The following is a 25,954-nucleotide window of genomic DNA, read 5'->3' as shown; positions in this document are numbered from 1 at the left end:
CAGTATACAAAAGGGACGGGGAAAACTGAACACAACAAGGAATATAAACAATTATATATAATTATATTATAATTGAATATAGCAATTATTTCCCTAATCGATAAATCTGTCAATTATTTTTTCTTTGGTCCACAAAATGTCAGAAAATGTTGATCAGTGTTTGTGCACAGACCAACAAAGATCCAGTTTGAATGATTTCTTTGTTGCATGGAGCAAAGAACAAATTCACATTTACATCATCAGTAAACTTGTTCCAATAAGTAACGGTTTCAGTCCTAACAACATCAGCAGCAGCAAGTGAGGAGGCTGAGTTACAGCCAATAAGATCAGGTTTGGAGGCACTTGATATTAATTGTACTTAATTAAGTGTACAGTGAATCTATCCATTTAACAACCACTTAACCCTGGAATAAGTAAATTGATTAGCATCGATACACGTGTGGCAATGAGGTGCATACTTGCAGGGTTTATTATTTCCCTTATTCCTCTCTTTCTTCTTCTTCTTCTTGCAGAATCGTGACAAAAATAACTTTGTCCTCAGAGCTGATCACGTTGTTCCAAACGCCTTAGAGACGTTTCCGCCTCCTTCTCTGTTTTGCAATTGCGGAAAGGAACTTTGACTCGACTGCAGTCGTTTAGAAATATATATTTTAAAACAACGTCAAACTCTGAACTCTGGACCCTTTTCGCTGTCCGTCTTTGCACGTGAACGCGTTTCGACAGCGGCCCCCGCGTTGACGCTGCGCGTTCGCTCCTCTCTGCTCCTGGCGCGCGACAATGAGCGACCAGAGGAGAAAGGCGTTCAAAACCGCGCTGCAGATGTCGAGTCAACTTCTGTGGGTGAGTGAGACTTCATTATCGCACAGTCTTCTTCTTCTCCAGTGCAAAACGACCAATCTTCATCTTCCATAAACGATCATTAGGTCACAGACTATTTCACATTTCATGCCAACCCTTGAAACGTTACGCGGAATAATGTAAACACAGATTATTATATACAAGTAGATGGTATTCCTCTTTATATTATTACATTATAATGTTTTATATCACAGTACATGTTTGACGGACTGGAAGTCATGTGACCCCCATGGCGCAATTGTGCACGTGAGCGCACTTGTTTTTACAGGAAGTAAAGTTGTCTCCAGTTGTCTCGACATTGAGAAGCCATGAGTCATGAATGAAAGGCACTGTCACTAACGTCAGAACCACATGTCCAACTCCGTCACCATTAATTAGCCTTAATCCTTATTTGATTGGTTGAGTATTTGTTTACTTATTAACATCTCCATCAGCTTTGGACGCAGCTAATCCTAATCCTCCTGGGGTCCAGCTGGAAAACAAACATTAGACTCTCAGTAAATCTGAAAGCACACAGTATCAGAGAGAAAAACAATGATGTAATCATGACACATGATTCCAATAATAATGATAATAAGAAACAAATGGACACAAAAACAACACAGATTTTGTGACTGATCTGTGTTTGATATATCCCTTAAATCACAAGCTTCTATGTGCAAAGTACTTAAGTACCACCAAGTGATACTTGAGTAAGTATCTTATCAGAAAAAGATGGTTGTATTGCTTTAAATAAAAGTCTTAAAGTATATGACATTTACTCTACTGAAGTGTCAAAAGTAATTTTCTGATACTAAATGTGGTTAATATTTTAGCCCAGTGGTAGGGCGAGTTGTCTTTCAACTGGAAGATTGTGGGTTCAATTCCTGGTCCTGGTAATCTATGTGTGTCACTTGCTCAAGGAAATGTAGTGGAGTAAAAGTAAAAGTTGCTAGAATTATAAATAAGTACAGATACGTGAATTTTGTACTTAAGTACGGTAATGAAGTATTCCTACTTTGTTACATTACAACACTGTATTTTAATATCTTGCACATAAAGTAGAGGTAAACAGCAGCACGATCAGCATTTGTCATGTGGACTGTAATCTGAATCATAACAATAACTACATTCCACATTCAGATTCTCCCTTTAGACGTCGCCACAGCGCAGATCCTCTGCCTCCATCTCTCCCTAATCCCTCGTGTCCTCTTCCGTTACATCTATCCTGGAATGTGACAACACCATGATATACCCATGTCATGTGTTTTCTTTACAGGTGATGGGGTTGGTGGTGGGCTTGGGTGGAGTCTATTTGCTGATGAAATACAGTCAGGGCAGCTTGTTCTTTTCGAACACCTACATCACGATGCCGGCCATCCTTGCTCTCGGAAGTGCTGCCGTCCTGTTGGTCGATGGATTCCTCGGTTCGTGTCTGAGCATCAAGGAATCCACGTTCCTGCAGGGCCTGGTACGGTTGTCCACGTTGCTCGTGTCAGTGTAAAAGTATGTGTATGTGTAGCCGAGTGTGAACTGTCCATAATCCAAGTCCATGTACCCCACTCCAGTTTGTTTATCTTCTAGTTGTGGTCTTTTGTCTGCAAAGTTCGGCTTCAGCATTGGCTTATTTCTACTCTGTGAAGGTAGACAAATCCCACTGTAAAATATACATAATGGATAATTAAGCAGATCATAGTTGAACAGACAATGCATTTTTAAACATTTTGTCTTTTTGATAAGCTGGACTCAGAGATGGCTCCCCTTAGTGGACTGTTTCATAATTACACAGGCAGGAGCCTTGACCGGGTCTCTCAGGCTGTGGATGCTACTCAACAGCAGGTGAGTGATCATTCGTAGCTGAAATACAACTCCACGCAACTCAAATTTATTTATAGCACATTTGACCAAAGTGCTGTACAGAATGACGTCAAATAACAAAATAAAAGCAGTAAAAAAAAAAGAAAGCATAAAAACATAAAACATTTAAAAAACAATACAGAGCATAATAAAAACACAGGTTGAGTCCAGCTCAACCTGTGTTAAACAATTTTCCTAATTCTGCTTCCAAAAAGGCTTCTTTGTTCTGACTGGGTCACAAACTTGGATCTTCTTGCTACAAAGGCAACAGTGCCCAACCACTACACCAAATGTGTGGCCTCTTTTTTTAATTAATTAATAATAAAAGTCATCAACACATTATTAAACAAACTATTACACATTATGAGAAGCAGGGATTAGAAAACAATGAGCAACAACCATAACTAGAGTTGCTGGCCCTGAAAATGCACCTCCTGTAATGGACCCCATTGAAATTCTGCCCAGAGAAAACCCTTGTGTTTTTCTAATGATCCATTATTGAGATTCTACAGCAGGCCTGTAAATGTCAGATGACCTGGGGGCCAATGAGCTTCTAGTCTGGTCAAGAGGGGGCCTGGTCTAGAAAAACAGAAACTGTTTAGTATTGGGTGGGCAATATAAGGTATTCATGATGATATCTGACAGACTTTCAAAGTAAAAGTGCTTGTTTTTGATATGGAATTGTGTATACTTGACAATAAGAACATATTTGTGATGCACAAAAACAGAGAAATAAATAGAACAGTTTGCAAATAATGACGAGGATAAGTGTAAACAATCTTAAATATATGTAATTTAATGTTGAGTGTAATACATGAATGTCTGATTATTATCATTATTATTAGTATTATTATTACTATAAATGATATTAAGTGGTGGGCAAGTTTGACAGCCCTGTTCTACGGTGTCAAACGTCTACATATTGATAGTGACTGCACCTTTTGTGTTTCGATCTCTGTTAGTTGCACTGTTGTGGTGTCCATAACTACACGGACTGGCATGAAACCCCGTGGTTCAACCGCACGGGTGGACTCTTTGTTCCGCACAGCTGCTGCAACTCTACATTCCCCCACTGCAATGGCTCTGTGGACCAGCCGTGGCAGCTTTACACTCAGGTAGAATTCAAGATAAATTCACTACTAAACCGCACAAATGTTGACTTGATCCCTGCTGTTTGTAAATCTTTCAGGGCTGCCAGGTGAGGCTGGAGGCATCTTTTCAGTTTGTGCTGAGTTTTATCTTCTGGTGCGGCCCAGTCCTTTTTCTGGTGGAGGTGAGAAACATTTTCACACTTGTGGTAACATACATTTCAGAGCATAATTTCCATTAAATCCAGTGGTAAACTAGGTTCATATTCATTCTTTCCTCTTATCCTGTAGGTTGTTAATTTCCTGGTGGTGGCACAGCTGATGAGGGACCAAACATTTATAGAATATCACATACTGCACAAAAACTGAAGACACTATACTTATGGCACGTTTCCACTGGCTCGGCTTGACTCGCTTTGCCTCGGCAGGGCCCGATCAGTTCAGCTTCTGCTAATTAATGGGTACAGGTTTACTTCAGTATACCACAAGTGGTGGGGATTTTCTATGCAAATCAATTGTCTTGTTGAGTGTTGGTGATAAGCACATTATGCACTAAATCTGGTACTTTGGGGCCGTTTCCTGCGCGTTAGCTGTTATGGAAAATAGTTGTTCTTTTTTTGCATGTCTTTTACTTCACTTTACTGGATTGAATTTTGAATGAATCAACATGTATTCTCACTGTAGCAGAAAAAAAGGTTAACTTGCAGTTTACTACCATTCAGATGGCTTGCGGTTAGTCGTGTGGAGTACGAGTATAAATATGAACAAATATGGATAAATGGTTCTTGCTTCCGCCCGCCTCTGTCAACTATTTTAATAATCAATATAGTATAATAGTTTAATAGTTTGAGTGTTTGTCAAGGGTTAAAACAAGTTGTCTGATTTTTTTTTTTTAGCTTCCTTAATGTGAACATCTGGTTTATTTGCCCAATATAACAAAGAAATCATTAAAACTGTAAAACTGAATATTTTTTGGTTTTTGGACACAACAAGACATTTGAGACATTTTCTGGACCAAACGATTACTTGATTAATCAAGCAAAAAATCGACAGATTACTCGATTATGAAAATAATCGTTAGTTCCAGCCCTAAACACAAACATTATAACCGTAGTGAAGGAGAGATTAGGTGTTCCTAATAATCTGACTAAAGTGAGTGCAGCGTTTGCTTGACCTCCGGTGACCTCTCCGGTACCTCTGCAGAGGTGTGGCCGTGGCTGAGTGGGCGTCGAATTCATCACGTACGTACCTCCTTCCGCTACTTCTCTACGTGAGGTTGACTTGGAGGGAAGTGCACGTCGTCAAGAATTATAAAAATAAACACGGGAGAAGAAGGCAGAGACATTAGCCGGCACATAAAAGCTGGTAAGATTTCGTAATAATACTCATAACTGTGCATACACCGACGTGTGTGGGGTTATTTAGAAGAGCACCCCTGCGGCCCGTCGCGCTGGCTACTGTTAGCCTTCGTGGCCTGTTAGCAGGCCGCTGCGGTTTAGGCGCGGGGACATGGACGCAATTATACGACGCTCGCTCCAAAATAGGGCTACGGTGCTTTACGTTAGCCAGCGGGCATGAGAGCGCCACGTAACGCACAGGGTCAACACAATGTGAGCGCATGTGTCCACATGTGTGTATTTAAAGATTTAGAAGTCAACAATGACCCTGGTTCTGTTTAAGCCCGGTGGGTTTATGCGTTTTTCTTAATCCGAGAAGAGTGAGCGTGCAGCTGCTAGCCTGCTAATGCTAGCAGGGATAGTCCGGCCCGTACGCATTTGTGAGATGACGAGCAGCTCAGTGTTGATTGTGTTGTTTGTTGATAATACATGAACAATATAAACGTCTAAAACTGCAGTGTGAATCATTCAACGGGGTTGCTCTTTGTTTGTATTGACATATTTTTTAGACGGACTGAGCAATGCTATGATGCTAATGTGGATGCTTCATGTTTGTATTACTCTGTCTAGTCATAATTGTACAGTAGTACAATTTATTGTAACCAACAACTGAGGAGCATCATCGTACAACATTACTGCCAGTTATTACCGACAAACACGATCAAGTTTTACGATCTAAAATTACAATTGTATACATGTTATTGAATAAATGTTTAGATTCTGTTTTATTTCTGTTTTTGTAAGACTAATTTTGCATTATGAGTGTTGTCTTGTTGTGAACTATCTGTCAAAACGTGATGGATTATCACGTATTATTGTATCAGTTGTATCATCCCCACAGCTGGGCTGTTGTGTTATTGTTTGACCACAACATGAGGCAGATCACTCAATTTAATTGGCTACCATTGAACAAGTAAATTCAAATTAGTAGTTAGACAGTTTATTATAGTCCCCATTCAACTTCACCACATTTTTCTTTATGTCACGTTTTTAGTGACACAAGTATGTCGTCTTATTCCCATCTAGCCTCAGGAGCAGTGAAGTGTCTTCATGGCAGTTCGTCGTGGACACATTAAGTACTTGAAAGTGAGTATGGGGTCCACACGGAAACAGAACTTAACCTATACAATCTTTTTCTTTGTCATAAATGTAAGGTTTTTTGTTTACACAGCAGTGTTTCAAGAAGCATCTTCATCCACAGGCAACCAAACGTCTCTAAAGCTGTAGTACATATCCCAAGCCTGTACATGGTGCTCACTGTATACAAACATTTTTAAAATAAAGCTTTATTTGAATAGGTTGACATTACAATGTATACAGTCAGGGACAGAATGAACTAAGTCAGGGGAACTCATTAAGGAAAATAATTAAAGAAACGTTAAGAGACAGCAAGTGCAAGAGAGGGGTGGAATTATGACATTGTTTGAACATTGTCACTTACATTAAATGTGATAAACAGGAGTAAAATCATCAATTCCTGTTGTATGGTGGAGAGTTAAGAGATTATCTTTTAAGTTTTACTTCATGCTCAGAATTGGACAGAGATAAATCTGTTAATGGGGGGGTGAGATGCCATTAAATAAAATACATGGCCGCTCCCACTACGATACACTACTGGAAAATACAGGGCTCTTTCATTCTCTCAGAGTATCTTGCCCTCCAGAATACACAATCACAGCCCTTCTCTGTCATGAATGGACCTCTGTCAGGTTCAGACTGCTTCCCACTGGCAAATGTTAAGCTAATCTCATTTGTTATCACACCATAAAAACTGACCTGAGGGTAAAATGGCTACTTAGCATAATTTGCAAACATAAACCTTTTGTGATGCATCCCTTCATTCAAAGTTTGCTTGGGTTTTGTGTAAAGCACTCCATTTTTTACCACTTTTATTCTGTATTGAAATCTATTGAGACACTGCTTGGACACAAAATCAGGATTAAACCATAAAATCCGTTGAATCAATTTTTCCACTTTAGTGTTTGTTTGGATGTAATGTGTAAATTAATAAGTTGTATGCTGTCAGCCCCTGATCAGCTTCAGGCATGAATTTTCTGTTGCTCTCTCTTTCATGTAGACAACACATAGTTTGTGTCGGGACGATGAAGGAAACAAAGCTTTATTCACAGTGTTAATAAATAACAAGAATTGGCTTTTCCTCTTAATATCAACAACACTTCTTATGTTGTAAATGAAGTACCAGTCAGATTATTTGTGTGTGTCTGTTTAACCAGCCAGTAGCAGGAATCTGCCAAAACTTTGTGAATACAACACTTTTAAAGCAGGAACTTCTTCATTTGGAAGCTAAATTTAGCCCCTGGTTTTTCCTATCATCTGATCAATTAGTTTCTTCTTCAAAGACCACACATTAGAAGAATGCTTTATAGAATTGTGGCATTGTGCTTCCTGTTGTGTTGTGCCCAGCCAGTGCCCACTTTGCTCTAGGTTTTGTGACTCTCTGTGATGTAATTGGGTTATTAGGGGTAGCAGGGAGGAGGCGAGGTCAGTGAAGCCCGAGAGAATAAATTATAGGGCATATATGTAACAGTGGCTCAGGTCTGACTGCTGATGGCAAATCAAATTTGAAGGGAGTTAGTTTAGTATTGGTTTCTCTATTCTTTCAAAGTCATTGTTATTGCCTGTGTAGGTGTAAGTTTTTCATTTTATTATTCATTTAGAAAAGCTGTTTTAAGATTTTTCAAAAAATCTTATGAAAGCATGCTTACCTTGCTTTATGTTTTCCGGCCCACCTGGCCGACTTGCAGGAGGTGTATGAAATGTCGAACGGTTATGAAGACCACATGGGAGGGGACGAGGTGAAGGATGCCAAGACTAACCTGATCGTGAACTATCTGCCACAGAGCATGACACAGGATGAACTGCGGAGCCTCTTCAGCAGCATCGGGGAGGTGGAGTCGGCCAAACTAATCCGGGACAAAGTCGCAGGTATGCTACGCTCTGAAGCAATCGGACCCGAGACAGAGTAGATTGCTGATTGAACAGACCGCTGATTTTATATTTAAATGGCAGACGATTCCTGTTACAGACGTGGCAGAAAAAGATACAGTTTGTGGCAACACCCTCTGAATACATCAGCAGTGGTGCTCCAGCTTTATGACCAGTTTGGCCTATTACTGATTTTCATATGAACAGGATACTTTCGAAAATCCGTTTACTGGCTCCTCTGTTCTCAGGGATTTTCTAATGGAACATTTTATTGGAAAAATGTCCTACATTTATTTTCCTGCTTGTGTTGGGAAAGTAGTTTTCTCCAATTTTTCCTCCACCGTAGACTTGTTTTATTTACTTATTTACTCCCCGGCGCTCTTTAACTGGTTTGTTTGTTTGTTTGGACCTAGCATGCAATGTTAAGATTTGTTTTTGTTTTTAAATATTTATTTGTTTGCAGCTTTTTTTGAACTTTACAACGTTTTTTTGTTTTATTTTATTTGTTTTCCTTTTTTTTCTCTAGGCCACAGTTTAGGGTACGGATTTGTTAACTATCTTAACCCTAATGATGCAGAAAGAGCTATCAGTACACTGAATGGACTAAGGCTACAGTCCAAAACTATCAAGGTAACGTGCAATAAGGTGTTCTACAATTCTCAAACCAAAGATGTCATGTCATATAACTCTCCTGTGGCTCCTGTGCTCTCCACTAACTAGCTAGTACATGCCGGCCAGAGAAAGTGATTCTGCTTTTACAGCTCACTTACTGCCCTATCTGTCATGTCTGTTGAGTTTGGCGTTAATATTACTGATTTTATTTCGTATATTGTGTCAAAAAAGTACCATTTGTTTGATTCCATTGTTTTTGTGAACGTAGTTTTCCATTCTGCTTCTGAGTTTTGCTCAGGTGTGATATTTTATACCTCAAACCATGTTATCCAACCATTTTTCTTCTTGCATACTTTGAAAGAGGCGTTTTAAACGAAAAGACGAGACCTTTCAGATGTATGACTGGATGGTTGTAACCTTTTAAATGTCCTGGTAAATCCAGAAAAGTTGTTAGATGTTAACAGATGCGTAGATTTAAGTGCTTGTTTTGCTTTTTTGTGATTTTATTTGTACATTTGTGTTGAGGGTTGTCGTCATGATTGTTGCTTCTTGTTACCAGGTTTCATACGCACGGCCCAGCTCTGACATGATTAAAGATGCCAATCTGTATATCAGCGGCCTGCCAAAGTCCATGACCCAGAAAGATGTGGAAGACATGTTTTCACGTTATGGACGTATCATTAACTCTCGGGTACTTGTTGATCAGGGTACAGGTATGACAGGTGAATGACTTCCTTGCTTTTTTAAAAAAATTTGAAGGCAGCAGTACTCGTTCTGCAATGCAGTTCATTCGCTTGTACCAGAAGAAGCAATCACCAGCTGCTTTCTCGTACCCAGGTGCGTCCCGCGGGGTGGCCTTTATCAGGTTTGACAAGCGGTCCGAGGCGGAGGAGGCTGTCAAAAACCTGAACGGCCAAAAACCACCCGGTGCCGCTGAGCCAATCACGGTGAAATTTGCTGCCAACCCAAACCAGGTGAAGAACACGCAGCTCATTTCTCAGCTCTACCACAACCAAACTCGCCGCATTGGAGGGCCTTTACATCACCAGGCACAGAGGTTCAGGTGAGGGATGATGTTTTTTCTTTCTTCATCGTATTCAGCACTTTGGTCACCTTTGATTGCTCAGTTACTTGCATACTATAAACTGACTAAATTAGTACTAAGTAAACACACACAGATTTGTCAGGCGAATTATAGTTGCATGTACACAGTCATCCTGACCTGACCTGGCCTAGGCACCAGTGCTCCTGCAGTTCCTGCCCCCAGGCTGGCAAAATACAGATCAGTTCTATTTTTGGACTGATGGGGAGATTGAATGTATGCTGTCAGCTTTAAGAATTAAATATTTTAAAGTCAGTAGAATGTAATCGATAACCCTAACAAGTATAAAGGGGACATTTCATCATCTTGCATAGTGGATTCAATGAATTGATTCCCGGGGGAAATGGCAGTCGTATTGGAATTCATGCTGTGTCTCTGATTGTGTTCAAGACATATTTTTGGCTTCATTTACCTCACTTTCCAGGTTTTCCCCCATGAGCGTCGACCACATGAGTGGGATGGGAGGCGTCAGCGCCCCTGGGAACTCCACCTCCGGCTGGTGCATCTTCATCTACAACCTGGGCCAGGACGCCGACGAAAGCATCCTCTGGCAAATGTTTGGGCCGTTTGGCGCCGTCACCAATGTCAAGGTGATCCGAGACTTCAACACAAACAAGTGCAAGGGCTTTGGCTTCGTTACCATGACAAACTACGAGGAGGCGGCCATGGCCATCGCCAGCCTGAACGGCTACCGTCTCGGAGACAAGATGTTGCAAGTGTCCTTTAAGACCAGCAAGGGCCACAAGTAGAGCGAGAGCCGGACAATTGGGTTTAGAGGGGATGAGGTTGCAATGACCTGCACCAGGCTTTTTTTGGGGTGGGTGGGAGGGGCTAAATTAGGAGTTTGCCAAGTCTGGCTCATCCATTTTGGTTTAAGTGTATTCAGAGTTAAGTAAGATGTTTGTTCACTCTGCACCTTTTGTTACTTTTCTAAGACTGATTTATTTTTGATTTGTTTTTTCATCTTTTCGTTCATTCGTGGGGCTTGAGGACACTCTGGTTTCTTTTTAAGGGAGAAGATAAAGAGTGCAAAAGTTTGAGATACCCTCAAGGTGAATTTAAAATTGATCTTAAAAGCAGAAATACTGTCTGTATTTGTTGAGCTAGAAAAAAAAAAACAGAGGCAGGTCAACGGTGTTCTGAAATCACAGAGCAAAAATGTTCTGTCTAAATTTTAGTGGTTAATTCTAATCAAAGTGGAAAAACAACAGTTTACTTGGGAGACGTTGGTTGTTTTGTGTTGGGTAAAGCAGTGCTTTGTTCCGGGTCTTCATGAGAAGTAGACCTATAGATGCCTTAAATGATCATCCAGTGGACAGACAGACAAACAGACAGACAGACAATACCACTCACCATATTGATTAATCTAAAACTAAGCACTTTTAACCAATGTGTTTTAGGTTACTAAGAATATCAGCCTTTTTTTATGTTAAGCTATGACTCTGTTCATCCTCTGACCAGGTTAACAGTTTTAAACATCCAGCCCTGAAGGGAATTTTTGTTGTTGTTCTTGTTGGATGTCGTCCCCTGTGTAAATTTGTCTTTTTATTCTAAATTGTTCTGCATGAGAGACTTTAAAAAGAAAAAAAAAGATCCCCAGTCAAAAAGTTTGGAATTAATATGGACCAAAGACAGGGAGAGATTTGATCCTGTTACCCCACAGCAGATTAGCGAGGTAAATTGCATATATATATATATATATATATATATAATATTATTATTATTATTATTATTATTATTATTATTATTGTTATTTGTTTTTGAGGAGGTACTGATAATATCTGACACTGACTGATACCATCATTTATGCTCAGTTTGACATTTTCTTTTTCCCTCTTTCATTTTGAGTTGATTTGTTTTCTTTGAATACATTTTTTTTTCTTTCTAGAAATTTAGATTTTAATTTTTACAGTGTCATTTACAAACCTGTTTAAATGAGTTTGGAAACTCGAGAGAGATTAATGGCCTTTGTTGGACAATTGATTTCAGTTTAGATTACTTTTCCTTCTTTTTTTGTTTTGGTTGTTTCAGTTTGAACATAAACCATTAAATTTTATTTCATTTTGCTGAACATTTTGTTTGGTTTGTTTCTTTTTTTCTTTTTCCAGGTTTTGGTTTTGTTCTGTTCTTTTTCTGATAATAAATCCCTGTTCCACCAAAAACAGGCAGTCGAAAGTCAGACTTAATAATTAACATGTGGACCAACAGTGAGTCGAGATGAGTATTATTTAAACTGTGCAAAGACACTTGAAGGAAAATTATTATCCTGTATAATATTTCACAAAGCAACAAGTACGAATCACTACAGTTGTAGTTTACTTAAGGTACGTTTTAAAGCAGTGAAGTGGATAAATGTCTTTTTTTGTTTTTTTCCAGTGAATCTGCTCTGATTTCTGTCTCTTTTGGCAGGATAGTGTTTGATATCACTGCTAAATCCAAGCTTTTTCAGATCCAAACCCAGTTTCTATTGACTGGGCTTTGTCTTTTGATTGAAGGCTCAGTTGTGTTTACCTGCAGAGTGAAACACTTCCTCCTGTTGTCCACCTGTAAAATGTTTTTGAGATTGGACTCCTCCTCTTTCTGGTGTTGAATTTAGGCGGAATGTGTTTTCACACGGGTGCTGTGTTTTTCAGATTGAACAGAGAAACCATTCACTGATGGTGAAAAGTGATTCCTGAAAAACAGTACCTGCTCATGCTTTTTTTTCTTTTTCATGCTATTCTACGTGACACTAAATAAAATGCCCATCTATAATATATAGATTCCGTAAAAGGATTGTTTCCATCAGAGCTTCAGTGTTTTCTGATTCAGTATTCACGTCATTTTTTTGGTTTTGTTTCCTAAACCTTAACATTTTGTGCAATACTTGGTGACCTGCTCAAAGCAGGTGATAGAAATGTGTTCTAGTCTTGAATTGTCATCCGTTTGATTTTTTTTTGATTTTTTACTGATGTTTTGTCGTTGCTCAGTTTTTCTCGGATCTGCGCGAAAGACACGAGTGACGCTGTGACGGCACTCCGAATAAACTGCGTTCGGCCTTAATTTATAGGTGTAATGTTGTGTTTTACATCGGAAGCGCGGACATTTGAAAATGTACACAGTCATGCTTGTTACTTATTGCAGTGTTCTAAATGATTTTAACGATTTCTGTGGTTTTCTGTTTTTGTTTTTTTTGAATGGACACAGAGTTGAAGTCCATTAAATGTCTTCTAACATTGGATTATTTCAATAAAAACATGGTGCAATAGTATTGAAGGATGACCTATGTTATTAAATCATAAATTTAATGCCATGAATTGACATTAATTAGTCTTTCACAATCACCTCAAAGCTCATATGAGGTCAAAGAAAACCTATTAAACTTTTATTTGTACATGTTATCCCACTGATCTCATTTTTCAAGAGAGACCTGATTCTTAATGTCAGTATTCCTTTAACTGACTGATTCACAAACATCCTCTGTGTCTTGTGACCCTTTCACGGGGCTCTCATCCAATTAATTTGGTAGAAATACATACTGTATCAAGACGCAACAAACCTCTAAAACCATATTTAGTTTTGAAATGAAAACGAGACTCGACAGAACTCTTGAGTGCGGTTGGTTTTTATTACAAAATGAATAGCATCATGTATAAAAAAAGAAAAAACAAAAACAAACAGGTAATGCTCTCAATGTAACCTCTTTGTAGTACTGTAAATATGTTTGTGAATGCTGCTTTAATATATATATATACTGTATATCCATAAAGATCTAATTGTGAATGAGCATGCTGTGTTTTCTATTATCGCGTTCTGCTTACTTTCAAGTCTCTCAGGTTCTCAGCACTTTTTTTGACAACTGAGATCAGGTTAAGGCAACTCAAAACCTGCAACCAATACACACTAACCCTAATGCGTGGTACTGCGGCGCGTTACAGTGTCTGCAGAGGCGTGCATCCGTACAATAACCAGTGTCTGCGTGACATGTCCTGACACTTCCTGCCACCCACTCCAAAGAGCAGTAATGCACAGACAGAATCCATCAAAGCCGCTTTTGCTCCTCAGCAATTCTTTTCTCCCTTTGGTCACCTGGACTGGACCTTGGACGCCGGTCACAGTTGAAGGCAGTGTCTCAGACATGGCAGAGGTTGTAGCAGGCCAGGGGCTTCTCCAGCACGTTGTCTCCGTCTACCTCGTACACGTAGTCGCACCGCTGTGTGATCAGAGGTGTGTCGGACAGCGCCACGCTCTGATTGCCAAAGGAGATCACTGTGTCTCTCTGTGTGGGAGACATGCAGCGATAGTTAGGGTGGATGTCTGAATGTGAATGACTCAAGGCTTAAAAACAAACAAAAAGATTATACCACAAGAGTTAAGAAGCAGCTATATTTTAAAATACACGTTATTTACACTTTTAAGGGTGTGACTATGAATTCTATTGCTAAATCACATTTTGGAAAACATGTTACTGCTCAAATTCTGATGCCTACAGTTTAGAGTCAGCCATGAATGGTAGGGGCCGAAAGGGCAAGGAACCTATTGTCATCCTTCAGATTATTATTATATCTGTGGCTTTGCGGGCATTTTTTAAGGGGGTTATCGTACATGAAAACTCTTGCATGGAGGTCAGGTCTGGCGAAAATGCGATATTGGCATAGTTCCCCGACACGTGCGTTGCTAAAGGGCTCTGTAGCGCCCCCCCTAAGGTGAAAACAGAGGAAAAATTGAGTTCCAGATGTTTGAAACCAAGACGAAACCCAAAAGTCGACCGCTACAATAGGCTCAACTCAACAGGAAGTCGGCCATTTTTAATCTTTCCGGCCATTTTCGCGAGAGTAAATGAGCGAACTGTTGAGTGAGGGAGACACTGAGGTTAGGGAACTGCTGCACTATCCTATTCCATCCTAGTTTATTTCTGTGAAGGTTCTTGTATCGTGTAGATGTGCTATTGGCAACTGGTCGAAAACATTTCACCTAAACAAATATCTGCTCTGTTGAAAATATTTCTTAATACTTCTCTTAGAAATGGATAAAATCAACTTTTAGCTTAAAAAAAACCCAGATTATATCTGCATGATATAAAGCATGAATATTATCAATATTATATCTTATGGCACTCTAACGTCCAGTCCTCCTCACCCGCTTGGGTCCTCCTCCATTATTGGTGGCTGTGGTGGTGGTGGCTGCAGCTGCGGCGGCAGCGGCTGCTTTCTCAAAATCTTCCCTGCAAAGATGAGCCATAATCCCAGCGGCTAAAGCGTCGCCGAGAACATTGATCATGGTCCGGAAGCGGTCGCTGAGGGAGAGAGGGAAGGAGTCACTCATACCTTGTCCCTCCAAACACCGACTGAGGCTCCAAGACGGCCGTAATTATTAATCATAACTCTTATCAACACACACACTAACTAACTAACCTCATAAATACATACATTTAAGTTCCATTACTTTGTTTTATTGCTTCTTAACCCTTGGTGCTCACGTGGCACGGATCTGTGCACCCATAATAATGTGGGGTAATTTGGTGTGGGAATAATACACAACTCCTTATATGGGGGTGTGTGTTTATGTGTTTATAGGTCACATATTCAGGCTTTACAAAATGCTGTTTTTTTCTGTCTTCTTATGTGTTGTCGAGTCAAAGTTATGATTCATTTTACATTGCATTTTTAGTAGTGATGTAAAGAAGCAATAATTGTGGCGAAGTCACAAAATTAGACCGTTTTTCTTTTCTTTTTGAAAACGATATAAGACACTCCATATTGCACATTCGTATAGCCTCTCTATAAACTGTACGTTTAAACATAGTAATGGAAAAAAGCAGCCGAAATGCTCTGTGTTCTAAGGGTTAAATAACCTTTAACATTTGTAATTAAGTACCAATTGTGAATATTTTATGGTTCTTTAATGCTTAATTAAAACATTTTCTACCTCTTATTTATCATGTCATGCGGTGGTAAATATTTCAGAGGAAACTCACAGAACCCAGTCGATGGCCACAATCAGTGAAATGTCGGCAGGCGGTAACCCCACAGAGGTCAGAACAATCACCATGGTAACCAAACCCGCTTGAGGTATCCCGGCGGCCCCGATGCTAGCTGCTGTCGCTGTGATGCTGAGGAGGACAGAGTCAAGAGTCAAGACATTAGAGACGAAGACAGTTTAATGCAAAGAGAGAGAGTCTGTTCTCACCTGATGGTGACCAGCTGGCCAAAGTCCAAGTCGTACTCATTGACCTGTGCAATGAAGATGGCCGCCACGGCCTCGTACAGCGCCGTCCCGTCCATGTTGATGGTCGCTCCCACTGGCAGCACGAAGCGAGCGATCTGTCGGTCCACGCCGCAGTTCTCCAGGAGACACTTCATGGTGATCGGCAAAGTGGCCGAGCTGCGAAACGAAGAGGACACAGAGGACACAGCATTACATACTGTGCTCACTGGAGAGAGTGGACACATGAAACCATTCACTCTCACACCTACGATCAATTTAGAGTGTCCAATTTACCTAATCCCCATATTGCACGTTTTTGGAGTGTGTGATGAAGCCGGAGAACCCGGAGAAACCCCACACACACACACTTGCACACACTGCAACTACATCCATGCCATTATCCAAAAAAGGGAAATAAATGAACAGCATTCACAACGTTCTTTATTGTCATACAGTGTGTTGTCAAACAATGACAGAACACACAATCTGTCAGATAACGTACAACATTAATAACAGTAAATAAAAATACAGTTGGGAAAGCGGCGCCAACATAGAGCTTCGTTTGTGCGTGTCATCCACTCGTTGCAGACAGCTCAAGTGAATGGTAATGAATACATGAATGAATGAATGACTAGAACAACTTTTCTCCTTTGAAAATGAAGTGTGAGGGCAGATGAAAGGCTATTTGGATCACGCACAGATAAAAGTCGACCGCATGGTTACCCGATTACCGAATGTAAACGCACACAAATCCCAAATCCGTTTTATTCCACCCTAATATTGAATCACTGCCACATATTAAAAGTTGACGTTATCCTGGAAAAAGGGGCAGAAGCACTCACTCATTGAACCTTTTTTTTTGACAATTCTACGGCCATGGAATCAAAATAAATCCAGGCGACCTGGTTATCATGATGCTCACGAGGGGGTTAAACACTTAAAGACGCTAAACGTGTGTGAGACAGCAGAACCAACGGGCAACGATGCTTCTAATGGACGAGGTCAACCAGTACTCGGTGGTCTTCGTGGTGGTCCTGCTGGTGACTCGCAGCCTGGTGCAGCCAGCTGTCTTTGTTGCCGCCCTCTACCTGTTTCTGGCCCTGTTGCAGTTACCCCGGGTACCGGTGGTTCAAGCCCAGCGGGTGTTACACCCCACCAAGGTGTCGGTGGTGGCTCACCGCGGCGGCGGGCACGACGCCCCGGAGAACACGATAGCCGCCATCCGCCAGGCCAGTAAAAACGGGGCAACGGGTGTGGAGCTGGACGTGGAGTTTTCAGCAGACGGGGTCCCGATACTCATGCACGACAAGACCGTGGACCGGACCACCGACGGGTCAGGACCACTCAGCCAGATGAGATTCTCTGAACTGCGTCAACTGGACGCAGTCGCTAAACACCGACTCCGGGACAAATTTGTGGGAGAGAGGATTCCCACTCTGCAGGAGGCGGTGGAGGAGTGCATCAGACTGCGCCTCACCATCTACTTTGATGTCAAAGGTCAACCAGACCAGGCCATCGCAGCCTTCAGAGAGTTGTATAGGAAGCATCCAGTCCTCTACAACAGCAGCATCATCTGCTCGTTTGAGCCGAAGCTCCTCTACTGGATGAGACAGAGTGACCCGCATGTGGTCACGGCGCTGATCCACAGGCCATGGAGTCTGAGTCAGTGCGTGGATGCCCATTATTTTGATTCCCTGTGGAAATACCGCTGGATGACACTCGTCATGGACGTCGTTTTGGACTGTGCACCCCAGTCTGTGGTGTGGAGGCTCTGCGGCATCTCGGCCTTCCTCATCCACAAGGACTTTGTCTCGCTGAACTTTGTGCAGCACTGGGCCGAGAGAGGGGTGGAGGTGGTGGTGTGGACAGTCAACACCAATGTGGAGAAAAGCTTTTACCAGGAGGTGCTGCAAGTCAACTACATCACGGACAGTCTCGTGGAGGACTGTAGCCCCACAGAGTGTTCTTAGAAATAGTCTCACATACGATATCATTTGAAAAGTGAAACCCAGGACTCTCCTGGTCGCAGAAGAACGTCTGGAAAAGGCAGCCTTTGTTACCTTTGTGACTTATGCCCCTAAACTTTGGCACAAACTACCCTTAGATATCAGGGAAGCCAGTTCATCTTTTAACTTTAGCCTTCAACTAGCTCCTTTTCATTCCACCCTGTGTTGTGTGGTTTTGTTGTATTTGCATCTCTTTTCTTTTTAAATGTTATTTTCCTTTTATTGTGAAGCACTTCATTGAGCTGCAATCCTCGTATGAAAGGTGCTATACAAATAAAGTTTATGATAGTATATTATATTATTATTGTATTTATCATGTGAAATGACACGACTGCTCCTTCTGTTTATGTTCCCTTTGCATTTAATCAATGTAGAAGTGAATCTACGCAGAAATCATTGTTGTATAATGCAAAACAATAACTTAAGGTTCATGCCATTGTCCCCTATCATTCACATTTTCTGATTGAATATTGTGATGAAGAATTCACTCCTTACACTTAAATGCACGTCTCGCAGTGTCTTCGATAATTCTCCAAACTGGAAAGAAAAGTTGTCAAGTGTACATGAACACGAGGATGTGAGAAGATCGAAAACCAATGAAACGGACGGACCAGTTTATAAAACAATCGTGGCTGTAAAAATAATAATAATGATAATGTTGAGGTGAACTGTGGGCCACACCCCCTCCAGCCTGAGTGCACCAGCTGAGGGTGATGATGCTAACGAGCACACACTCAAACACTCACAGACTGTCTGCATAGCAGCAGAGGGAGTAAACAGTTGAGAAGTGACCTGGACTGAGCATCCAAAACCACTTTGTGCAGAATAAAGCTTCTTCAAACAAGGAGGAAGCAGCTGGTGAGCTTTTGCTTGTTTTCTGCCATGTAACCTTGTTTTGTATTTTGAGTTAATGAGCTGGGTACGGGGTGTAAGTTGCTAACGTTTGACGTTGTGTTTGTTAAACCAAATGTGACACATTTAAAAGCCATGAGAGTTTAACACAATGTGATGGACTTGTTATTGTTGTTATTAATATTAGTATTAATACTAATATTAATAATATTATTGTTATTATTATTATTATTATTATTAATACTACTACTACTACTACTACTACTACTACTACTACTACTACTAATAATAATAATAATAACCAGTACAGAACCCGTTCAATATGTTAATAGGTTTTTACTGTGTTTTTGTGTGTGAGAGGCATACAACATAATATGTCAAATATGAGTGGCTTTTTAAAATGTCTTTGATGATGTGGGCGTGTGTGGGAAACGTCCTTAAACTCGGGACAAATTTTCGGACAAATTTGGGACCACCGTGTTGTTGCAAAATCCGCTGACTCATTGTATTGCAGGCACACTGCATTCAGGGAGTCTTTATTGTTGAGGATTCAATTCTGCCAAAAGGCCCGCTGAGCCTCTCAAGTAGCCACAGTGCTGTGTGAGTCAGAGGGGGAGTGGCTACAGTAGAGCAGCGAAAGCCAATGTGTCCTTCTTTTACTGATATATTTAACGATATCTTTTGCATTACTTATCCAAACAAATTGCATGTGCCCATAGGAAGACACCTGTCAAGTTTGAAATCAATCGGGAGATATCCGAATGACAGACAGACATTCCAGCAATTTATAGATAGATAGAGGTAATAATAATAAGGAGGGTTGCCGTGGCCACACTGTTTTGAATCTGCAAAAACGACAAACGCGATTGGACGAGTTCGGCCCCTGCCATTCGTGGCTCAGGCCCTCCTAATAATAACAATGATGATAATAATAATAACAATAACAATAACACTAACAATAATAATAATAATATCCACAACTTACCTGGATGATGTGGCCAATGCGATGACAAGAGCCTGCAGCAGCCCTCTGATGTAGGGGAAGGGGTTTTTGCGAGTGAAGAAGTAGAAGAAGAGAGGCAGCAGGATGAGGCCGTGCACAAACAGACCGGACAGCACCGTGATGAAGTACATGCCCAGCTTCTCTCCCAGGTGAGCTGGGTCGTGCATGTCCAGAACTTTACCAGCCACAAGGAACACAATGCCAAAGGGGAAGTACCTGAGGAGAGGAGAGGAGAGGAGAGGAGAGGATTAATTACGGACAAGGTGACATTTCGGACCAAAGGCCTTCAGAACTTGTGTGCGGACATTCTCTCATTTTGTCAATCCTACCCAGTGCCCATTGTTTATTGACATTCGATGGCCGTCTCTTAGAGTAAAAAAAAATAACCCTGAGTACATCATTTACAATACCTATGCACATAAAGCCATGCGATTGTTTGGATTGTTTATCTTGATTTAAATCCTGGCCTGACCGAGTGTTTTCTGTGTGGAGTGTGCATGCTCTCATGTGATTAAGGTATTGATTTATATTAATTTATTCAGTATATCAGTGTATATATTGCAAGGTTTTTGCATCCATTATTTTAATGATAAGTTTTGTGTGCTGCATGTTCCTAACATTATTATGATTGTTCCACAATTTCTCTTACTTGCATCATGTGTGCTCAAATAAAATAAAATGTTAGCTCTATATTGGATATAAAGCTTTCCACCGTTATTTGACACAAACATGACTTTACGAAAACTTGGCCTTGCTTCGCTCAGACAAACGTAATCCCAGATTTAGCTGCCATGTGAAGGAGTACAGACACTTCCCTGGTTTGTTGTAAGAGACTTATTTTTAGGTATAATCCAGCTCTGCTGTACTGTGCTGTGAGCTGTATGTGGCGCTTCCCCTTTCGGTTTGGTTGCGTGACAGTGAGGTTGAGTGCAGCTTTACCACATGGCTGCGTTGATGATCTTCATGACGCACTCGTTGATGCACTGGCACACGTTGACCAGCGGCGCGCCACGTTCTCCCATCTTCCCCAACAGCAGACCTGAGAACAGACAGCACTGTTGACTCTTAGTCCCACTCCCTTACCTCTGATACACAGTCAATGAGATGTAAACGATAACTGAATTAATGATAAATCAATGAAGACTTACAGTTTATAATCAATTATTTTCCATTGAAGGTCATTGAAGTGTGTCAGGGTACAATGACGGCCTTCACATACTAGAAAATTATGTTCTTTTTGTTTTTGTTAAAAGATTCTGTTCCAAAATGCACGCTCTGCCTGATTTGTCCTTTCAGGCTACTGTAGAAACATGGCAGCTTCTGTTTAGCAAGGCACTTATTAAATGAATATAACTAATATAACAAGCTTATTTTAAGGCCATTTGTTTTTTTATATTCAGTTACTGTCACAAAACCCTCATAAATGTTACATACTGGATGTTAAAATGGCAGATAAGTTGTAAATTAAGTTAATAAAATAAGTGCGTACGTATAGGAAGATGAGACTTAACTATATGAAATACATCTTCTAACAGTCTTGTATAAAGTACCTAAAAGAGGAAACTTGAGTAAAAGTACAAGTATGTCAGCAGAAAATGACTTTGGTAGAAGTTGAAGTCACTTTTTTATATAATAAGTAAAAGTATATGACATTTACTGTACTTAAGTATCAAAAGTAATTTTCTGGTATAAAATTTACTAGTAACTGGAAGGTTATGGGTTCAATTCATGTTGCAGCGTGTGAATGGGTGAAAACTGTAGTGTAAAGCAGCTCATCGAGACTAGAAATACAGACCATAATACCAACTCTTCTCCTTCTGATTTTATTTGGTAGTAACAAAGAGTTAGAGGAAATGTAGTGGACTAAAAGTGAAAGTTGTTAGAAGTATAAATAAGAACGTAAAGTACAGATAAAGTCAGTTTTACTTAAATAATCTTAACCATATCAGTGAAGTTCTATATTTGCATGAACACGCAGTAGAATTGGTGCATTTAATAAAGTCTTTAGTAGAGTCTTGTGGCGTTCTTACCCATGGTGGCCGAGAAGATGACAATCCCCAGCACATTCATGCCTTTGCTCGTGCTGGGGACGATCTTGTACTTGACGTCTGGCGCGGGCGTGATCTCCAGGAAGACGGGGTGGCCCAGGCGAGGGTTGTGGTAGTCCGGCATGACGTACACATAGTTGACCTGAGACTCTTTGAAATCAGAGTTTTGCACGTTGGGAACCAAGTCTGTCCGGTACTGGGATGAAAGAGAGCGACAGGTAGAGAATTGTTATTGTCTAGTGTCGCGCTAATGAAGGCAATTTTTACAGTGTCCTCTTTCTGTCAATCTCACCTGCTGAAAGGTCGCTTCAATTAGATTTGATGGGATCATGTTTCTGTAAAAGGCGGAACAAATATAGAGTATTTCACATCATGTCTGTGGAGAGACGGCAAGGCAGATACTGTGGATCCTGTTTGGATAAACTAACTTCCTGTGCTTTGTATTTACCTGTGTATTTGACCCTTAACTTTTTTTTAGTGTCTGACTGGACAACATGAATAGTTAATGTTGTAATAATACACTGCAATGACAGTGAATGGAACATTACAATATTAGCTAATATTAATATAATAAGTTATTTTACAATTAAATTAAATTTTTATGCTCACATTTCTTATCCATTTGACCATTTATTTAATCATAAGGTCCCCTGAGATTAACCCTTAGAACACAGAGCATTTCTGCTGCTTTTTTCCATTACTATGTTTAAACATACAGTATATACAGAGGTTATAAGAATGTGCAATATAGAGTGTCTTATATCGTTTTTTTCAGCACAACCTAGAGGCAGTCTGATGATTATTAACACCCTGATCAGGATGTCCATATAACATATAAGGAGTTGTGTATAATTCTGGGTTAAATCAGTGACCTGGCCAACAAAAACAAATGCACAATACTAAATCCAGCTTAGAGCATCAGTTTAAAATGGCAATTCCACTTTTCAGTGGCACAGTTTTTCGCCAATGTTGTGAACTGTGTTATAAATGAAACCAGTACACGACAGTTAGAGGTCCAGTGTGTAACACCAGGGAGAGTTTATTGACGGAAATTGAATATACCAAACAATTAGTATGTTTGTCTACTTGTCACTTTAATCACTTTAACGTTTGCACAGCCATAGAATCAGCCTTCTATATGTACTCAAGCAAGGACCTTGCTTTTTACAGGCCGCCATCTTGTGCCACCATGTATCTACAGCAGCTAAACAGAAAACAACCCAGTATAAGATGATGGTATTAACATTTTTATTGTTAGTATTCTATGACTTGTTTATTTGTGTTGTTCATATACTTTTGGCTGTTTCAGCTTTATAAATAAAGTTGGATATTATAATACAAATATTTAGGAGTCATGATAGAGGCCACACTATAATGGACAACTCACTTTTATGTGTAAGAGAATTCAGCAGCGTGTCTACTTGAATTTCAGTAATAACTGATCAAGCTGTATCGTAAATAAAAAATATCCTTTCTGTTTTTATTAAGTCCAGCGTAGTTAAATGATGTGCTTGGGAATTGGAAGGGTGCAGGATGGAGTCCTCTGTTTGTCTCACCATTAGGTGTCACTAATACCTGCACACCTTTTTAAATTAGCTCCACGTTGAACAGCTAGAATAAAAATGCTGCTAGAACCATTTACAACAGTTCTTATGCAACACGGCCACAGCTGTGTTAAATAAGCAGGTTTAACAAGACGGTATTAGTGGATGGATCTGTGACTTGAATGACCCTTGGTAAGCCTTGGTAAACGCACACACACACCTGACTGCAGCCTCCATCTCACAGAGCATGTGTAGAGCACTGCACACTACACATGCACCTTCTGAGAAAGTGCAGGCTTAACGGATCACAATTAAGTGTTAAATGAACCTCTCTATTCTTAGCTGATCTGCTGCAATAACACTGCAACTATCTCACAAGCACTTTTCACCCTTATTTTGATTCAACAATGAGGGCAAAAATAGTCAGATGTATGTTCAGATTATTTCATTTGTCATTTGATTAAAAATGTTCTGCCATTTCATTTGTTACGCGATCATTTTTGGACTCCTTACGTCGTCATAAATACTTGACAAGGATTTCATGGACTTTCAGGACTGCCTATTTTTTTTTTCCTTTTGGTTTATTTTGCCGTAGGCCCAGCATTGAGGATCAAACTCATCCCTGGAGCTTTTGTGATTAGGGAGCTTCCTGTCCCAGAGGATGCATGGCTATGAACTGGATTGGCTCTTGACTTAATTAGTCTGTACTGGTTTACCGCAGATGCTAAGGGGTGTTACACTGCTAATCCTAATCCTGAAAAACAACTCAAAGATGACGGAGAGGGAAATCTGAAATCCCTTTCCTACTCATTCTTTGACCCCGTGTGAGTCATTGTCTCCTTGTTGTTTACTGCAGACTTTCTTTCTCTTCAAGTTGCTCTCGGTAAAAGCCAAAGGGATTTAAAGCTTTAAAGCTGCAGTATGTAACCTTTGCTGTTTTGGACATCATTGTTCTGTCTTTGAACAGAAATGATGGAACATGATTCGTATACTGTGTATACTTTCTTACCTTTAAAAGTTACACACTAATGTTTTAAACCACAACGATAGACAGCCACATATCTCCAGGGATGTAGTCATGTTTGATCCCTCTCCTTGGTAAAGACCCAAATTTCTCCAAAACTAGGAAATGGATTATCATGAATATTGGTTTTATTTATGCTGCTGCCCAGTAATTATGAGTAAGCAATTTCATTTAACGGCACCAACAGATTATATTTATCACCAATCCAGTGATATGTCAACATGCACCCAGTTAATTAGCACCAAAATCTGTGCCGACATTCATGGTTTCCATAAAGGTTGACGATGGGGAGGTATTTTCCGTGCAAATGTTGATTTTTTGAGTTGGAGTAATTCTTCAAAGTTCCTCACCTGATGAGGTCGAGCAGAGCATCAGCAGAAGTCATGACAGGCCCCGAACTTGCGAGGTGCCCCTCTTTCTCTGAGCCCGTCCCTGGGTGGACAATGAGCACCAGCACGATGCCAACGATGACCGCGATGAAGGTCGTCCACAGGTAGTAGGTGATGGTCAGCACACCCAAACGGCCGCTCGCCTTTGTGTCCATGGCTGACAAGCCGGACATAAGACTAGATAGGTGGGAGAAAAAAAACAAGATCACAGTGGACTGAAGACATATTGAAGAAAGTGTCATGAATGAAACGTTCAGGAATAAGCCTTCTATATGTTCTTAAAGGAACAGATTCAAAATGCCTTACTTATGAGAGGTACCTGTGTTTTATGTTTGATGTGACAGTTGCAATAACACCGCATCATTAAATTGTTTATATGGGACAAATTGTAGTTTGTGTTCCCTCGCTCACCGGGATGGGACAAAATACAACGCGCGAGCAGCTGCAGTTTAAAGTTCTAACCGATGAGAACACTTGTCTTACCTGGACGTGATGAGCGGCAGAATCAACATTTTTAGCATCCGCATCAGCAGCTCACCAGGAAAGGAGAAGTAGATCTTGGCCTGTGAGTGTGAGAGAAAAACAAAAACCATTAGAGCCACTTTCTGAGGAAAGTTGTATGTACAGACTCCTCATCCATCCATCCATCCATCCATCCATACCTGTGTGGACAGGTTGAGTGACCTCAGGACAAATCCTAGCACACAGCCCGTCACCACAGCAAAGACCGACAGCGTCAGGAGGCCGTTCCTCTTGCAGTAGTCCGCCACATACGCCCTGACCTTGGCTGACACCATGCTCTTCATGCACTTCTTCAATCGCTCCATCCTGATTCAGGATCGGTCCGTATCCCTGTTGGCCCCTCCACCCCCCGCACTGAACACAGTTATCAGGGATGTGCCACTGAGCACGAGGCCGCTCGCTATGTGTCCCACAAGAGGTGGAGGACACCCAGGACACCCAGTGAATCTGGATCCACTGGTGGGTCTTGTCTCACACTGAGGAGCTCACCCAGTGATTCATGGGATGGTGCTCTCTAAAAGGATTATCCCTATCCAATGGT

General features: G+C 40.7%; 4 protein-coding genes and 2 gene segments (V, D, J or C); 4 read left to right on the top strand and 2 right to left on the bottom strand.

The window, feature by feature from the left end:
* Positions 1 to 25,954, top strand: part of LOC122782649 — a 42,569-nt gene that overhangs the window by 7,073 nt on the left and 9,542 nt on the right.
* LOC122782647 overlaps positions 1 to 25,954 on the bottom strand; it is a 32,529-nt gene that overhangs the window by 3,975 nt on the left and 2,600 nt on the right.
* Positions 504 to 4,574, top strand: tspan37 (tetraspanin 37). Its single transcript, XM_044047081.1, has 7 exons — positions 504 to 840; positions 2,117 to 2,308; positions 2,406 to 2,480; positions 2,578 to 2,676; positions 3,657 to 3,809; positions 3,884 to 3,967; positions 4,074 to 4,574. The coding sequence occupies exons 1-7, from the start codon at positions 778 to 780 to the stop codon at positions 4,149 to 4,151; spliced, it is 744 nt and encodes a 247-aa protein (XP_043903016.1). The 5' UTR covers positions 504 to 777; the 3' UTR covers positions 4,152 to 4,574.
* Positions 4,837 to 13,089, top strand: elavl1a (ELAV like RNA binding protein 1a). 3 transcript variants are annotated; one of them, XM_044047079.1, is made up of 7 exons: positions 4,837 to 5,147; positions 6,206 to 6,265; positions 7,945 to 8,125; positions 8,652 to 8,755; positions 9,297 to 9,459; positions 9,575 to 9,800; positions 10,264 to 13,089. In XM_044047079.1, exons 2-7 carry the CDS (start codon positions 6,230 to 6,232, stop codon positions 10,586 to 10,588), a joined length of 1,035 nt encoding a protein of 344 aa, XP_043903014.1. In that variant the 5' UTR covers positions 4,837 to 5,147; positions 6,206 to 6,229; the 3' UTR covers positions 10,589 to 13,089. The 3 variants fall into 3 exon arrangements, with proteins under 3 accessions (XP_043903014.1, XP_043903013.1, XP_043903015.1); XM_044047078.1 differs by having other exon boundaries at positions 7,933 to 8,125; XM_044047080.1 differs by lacking the exons at positions 4,837 to 5,147; positions 6,206 to 6,265; positions 8,652 to 8,755 and having other exon boundaries at positions 8,063 to 8,125.
* slc1a8b (solute carrier family 1 member 8b) lies at positions 12,045 to 25,954 on the bottom strand. Its single transcript, XM_044047072.1, has 11 exons — positions 25,554 to 25,954; positions 25,375 to 25,454; positions 24,853 to 25,068; positions 22,227 to 22,269; positions 21,917 to 22,130; positions 20,826 to 20,925; positions 19,869 to 20,102; positions 16,008 to 16,202; positions 15,796 to 15,930; positions 14,958 to 15,114; positions 12,045 to 14,097 (listed from the first exon to the last, which is right to left on the bottom strand). The coding sequence occupies exons 1-11, from the start codon at positions 25,716 to 25,718 to the stop codon at positions 13,951 to 13,953; spliced, it is 1,686 nt and encodes a 561-aa protein (XP_043903007.1). The 5' UTR covers positions 25,719 to 25,954; the 3' UTR covers positions 12,045 to 13,950.
* Positions 16,988 to 17,995, top strand: LOC122782713 (glycerophosphodiester phosphodiesterase 1-like). The gene has a single exon (XM_044047189.1). It carries the CDS (start codon positions 17,009 to 17,011, stop codon positions 17,993 to 17,995), a length of 987 nt encoding a protein of 328 aa, XP_043903124.1. The 5' UTR covers positions 16,988 to 17,008.

Source organism: Solea senegalensis, linkage group LG16 (assembly GCF_019176455.1).
Source record: "Solea senegalensis isolate Sse05_10M linkage group LG16, IFAPA_SoseM_1, whole genome shotgun sequence".
Classification (NCBI taxonomy): domain Eukaryota; kingdom Metazoa; phylum Chordata; class Actinopteri; order Pleuronectiformes; family Soleidae; genus Solea; species Solea senegalensis.
The sequence above is the reverse complement of the archived record's forward strand: the minus strand, read 5'-3'. Positions and strand labels throughout refer to the sequence as shown.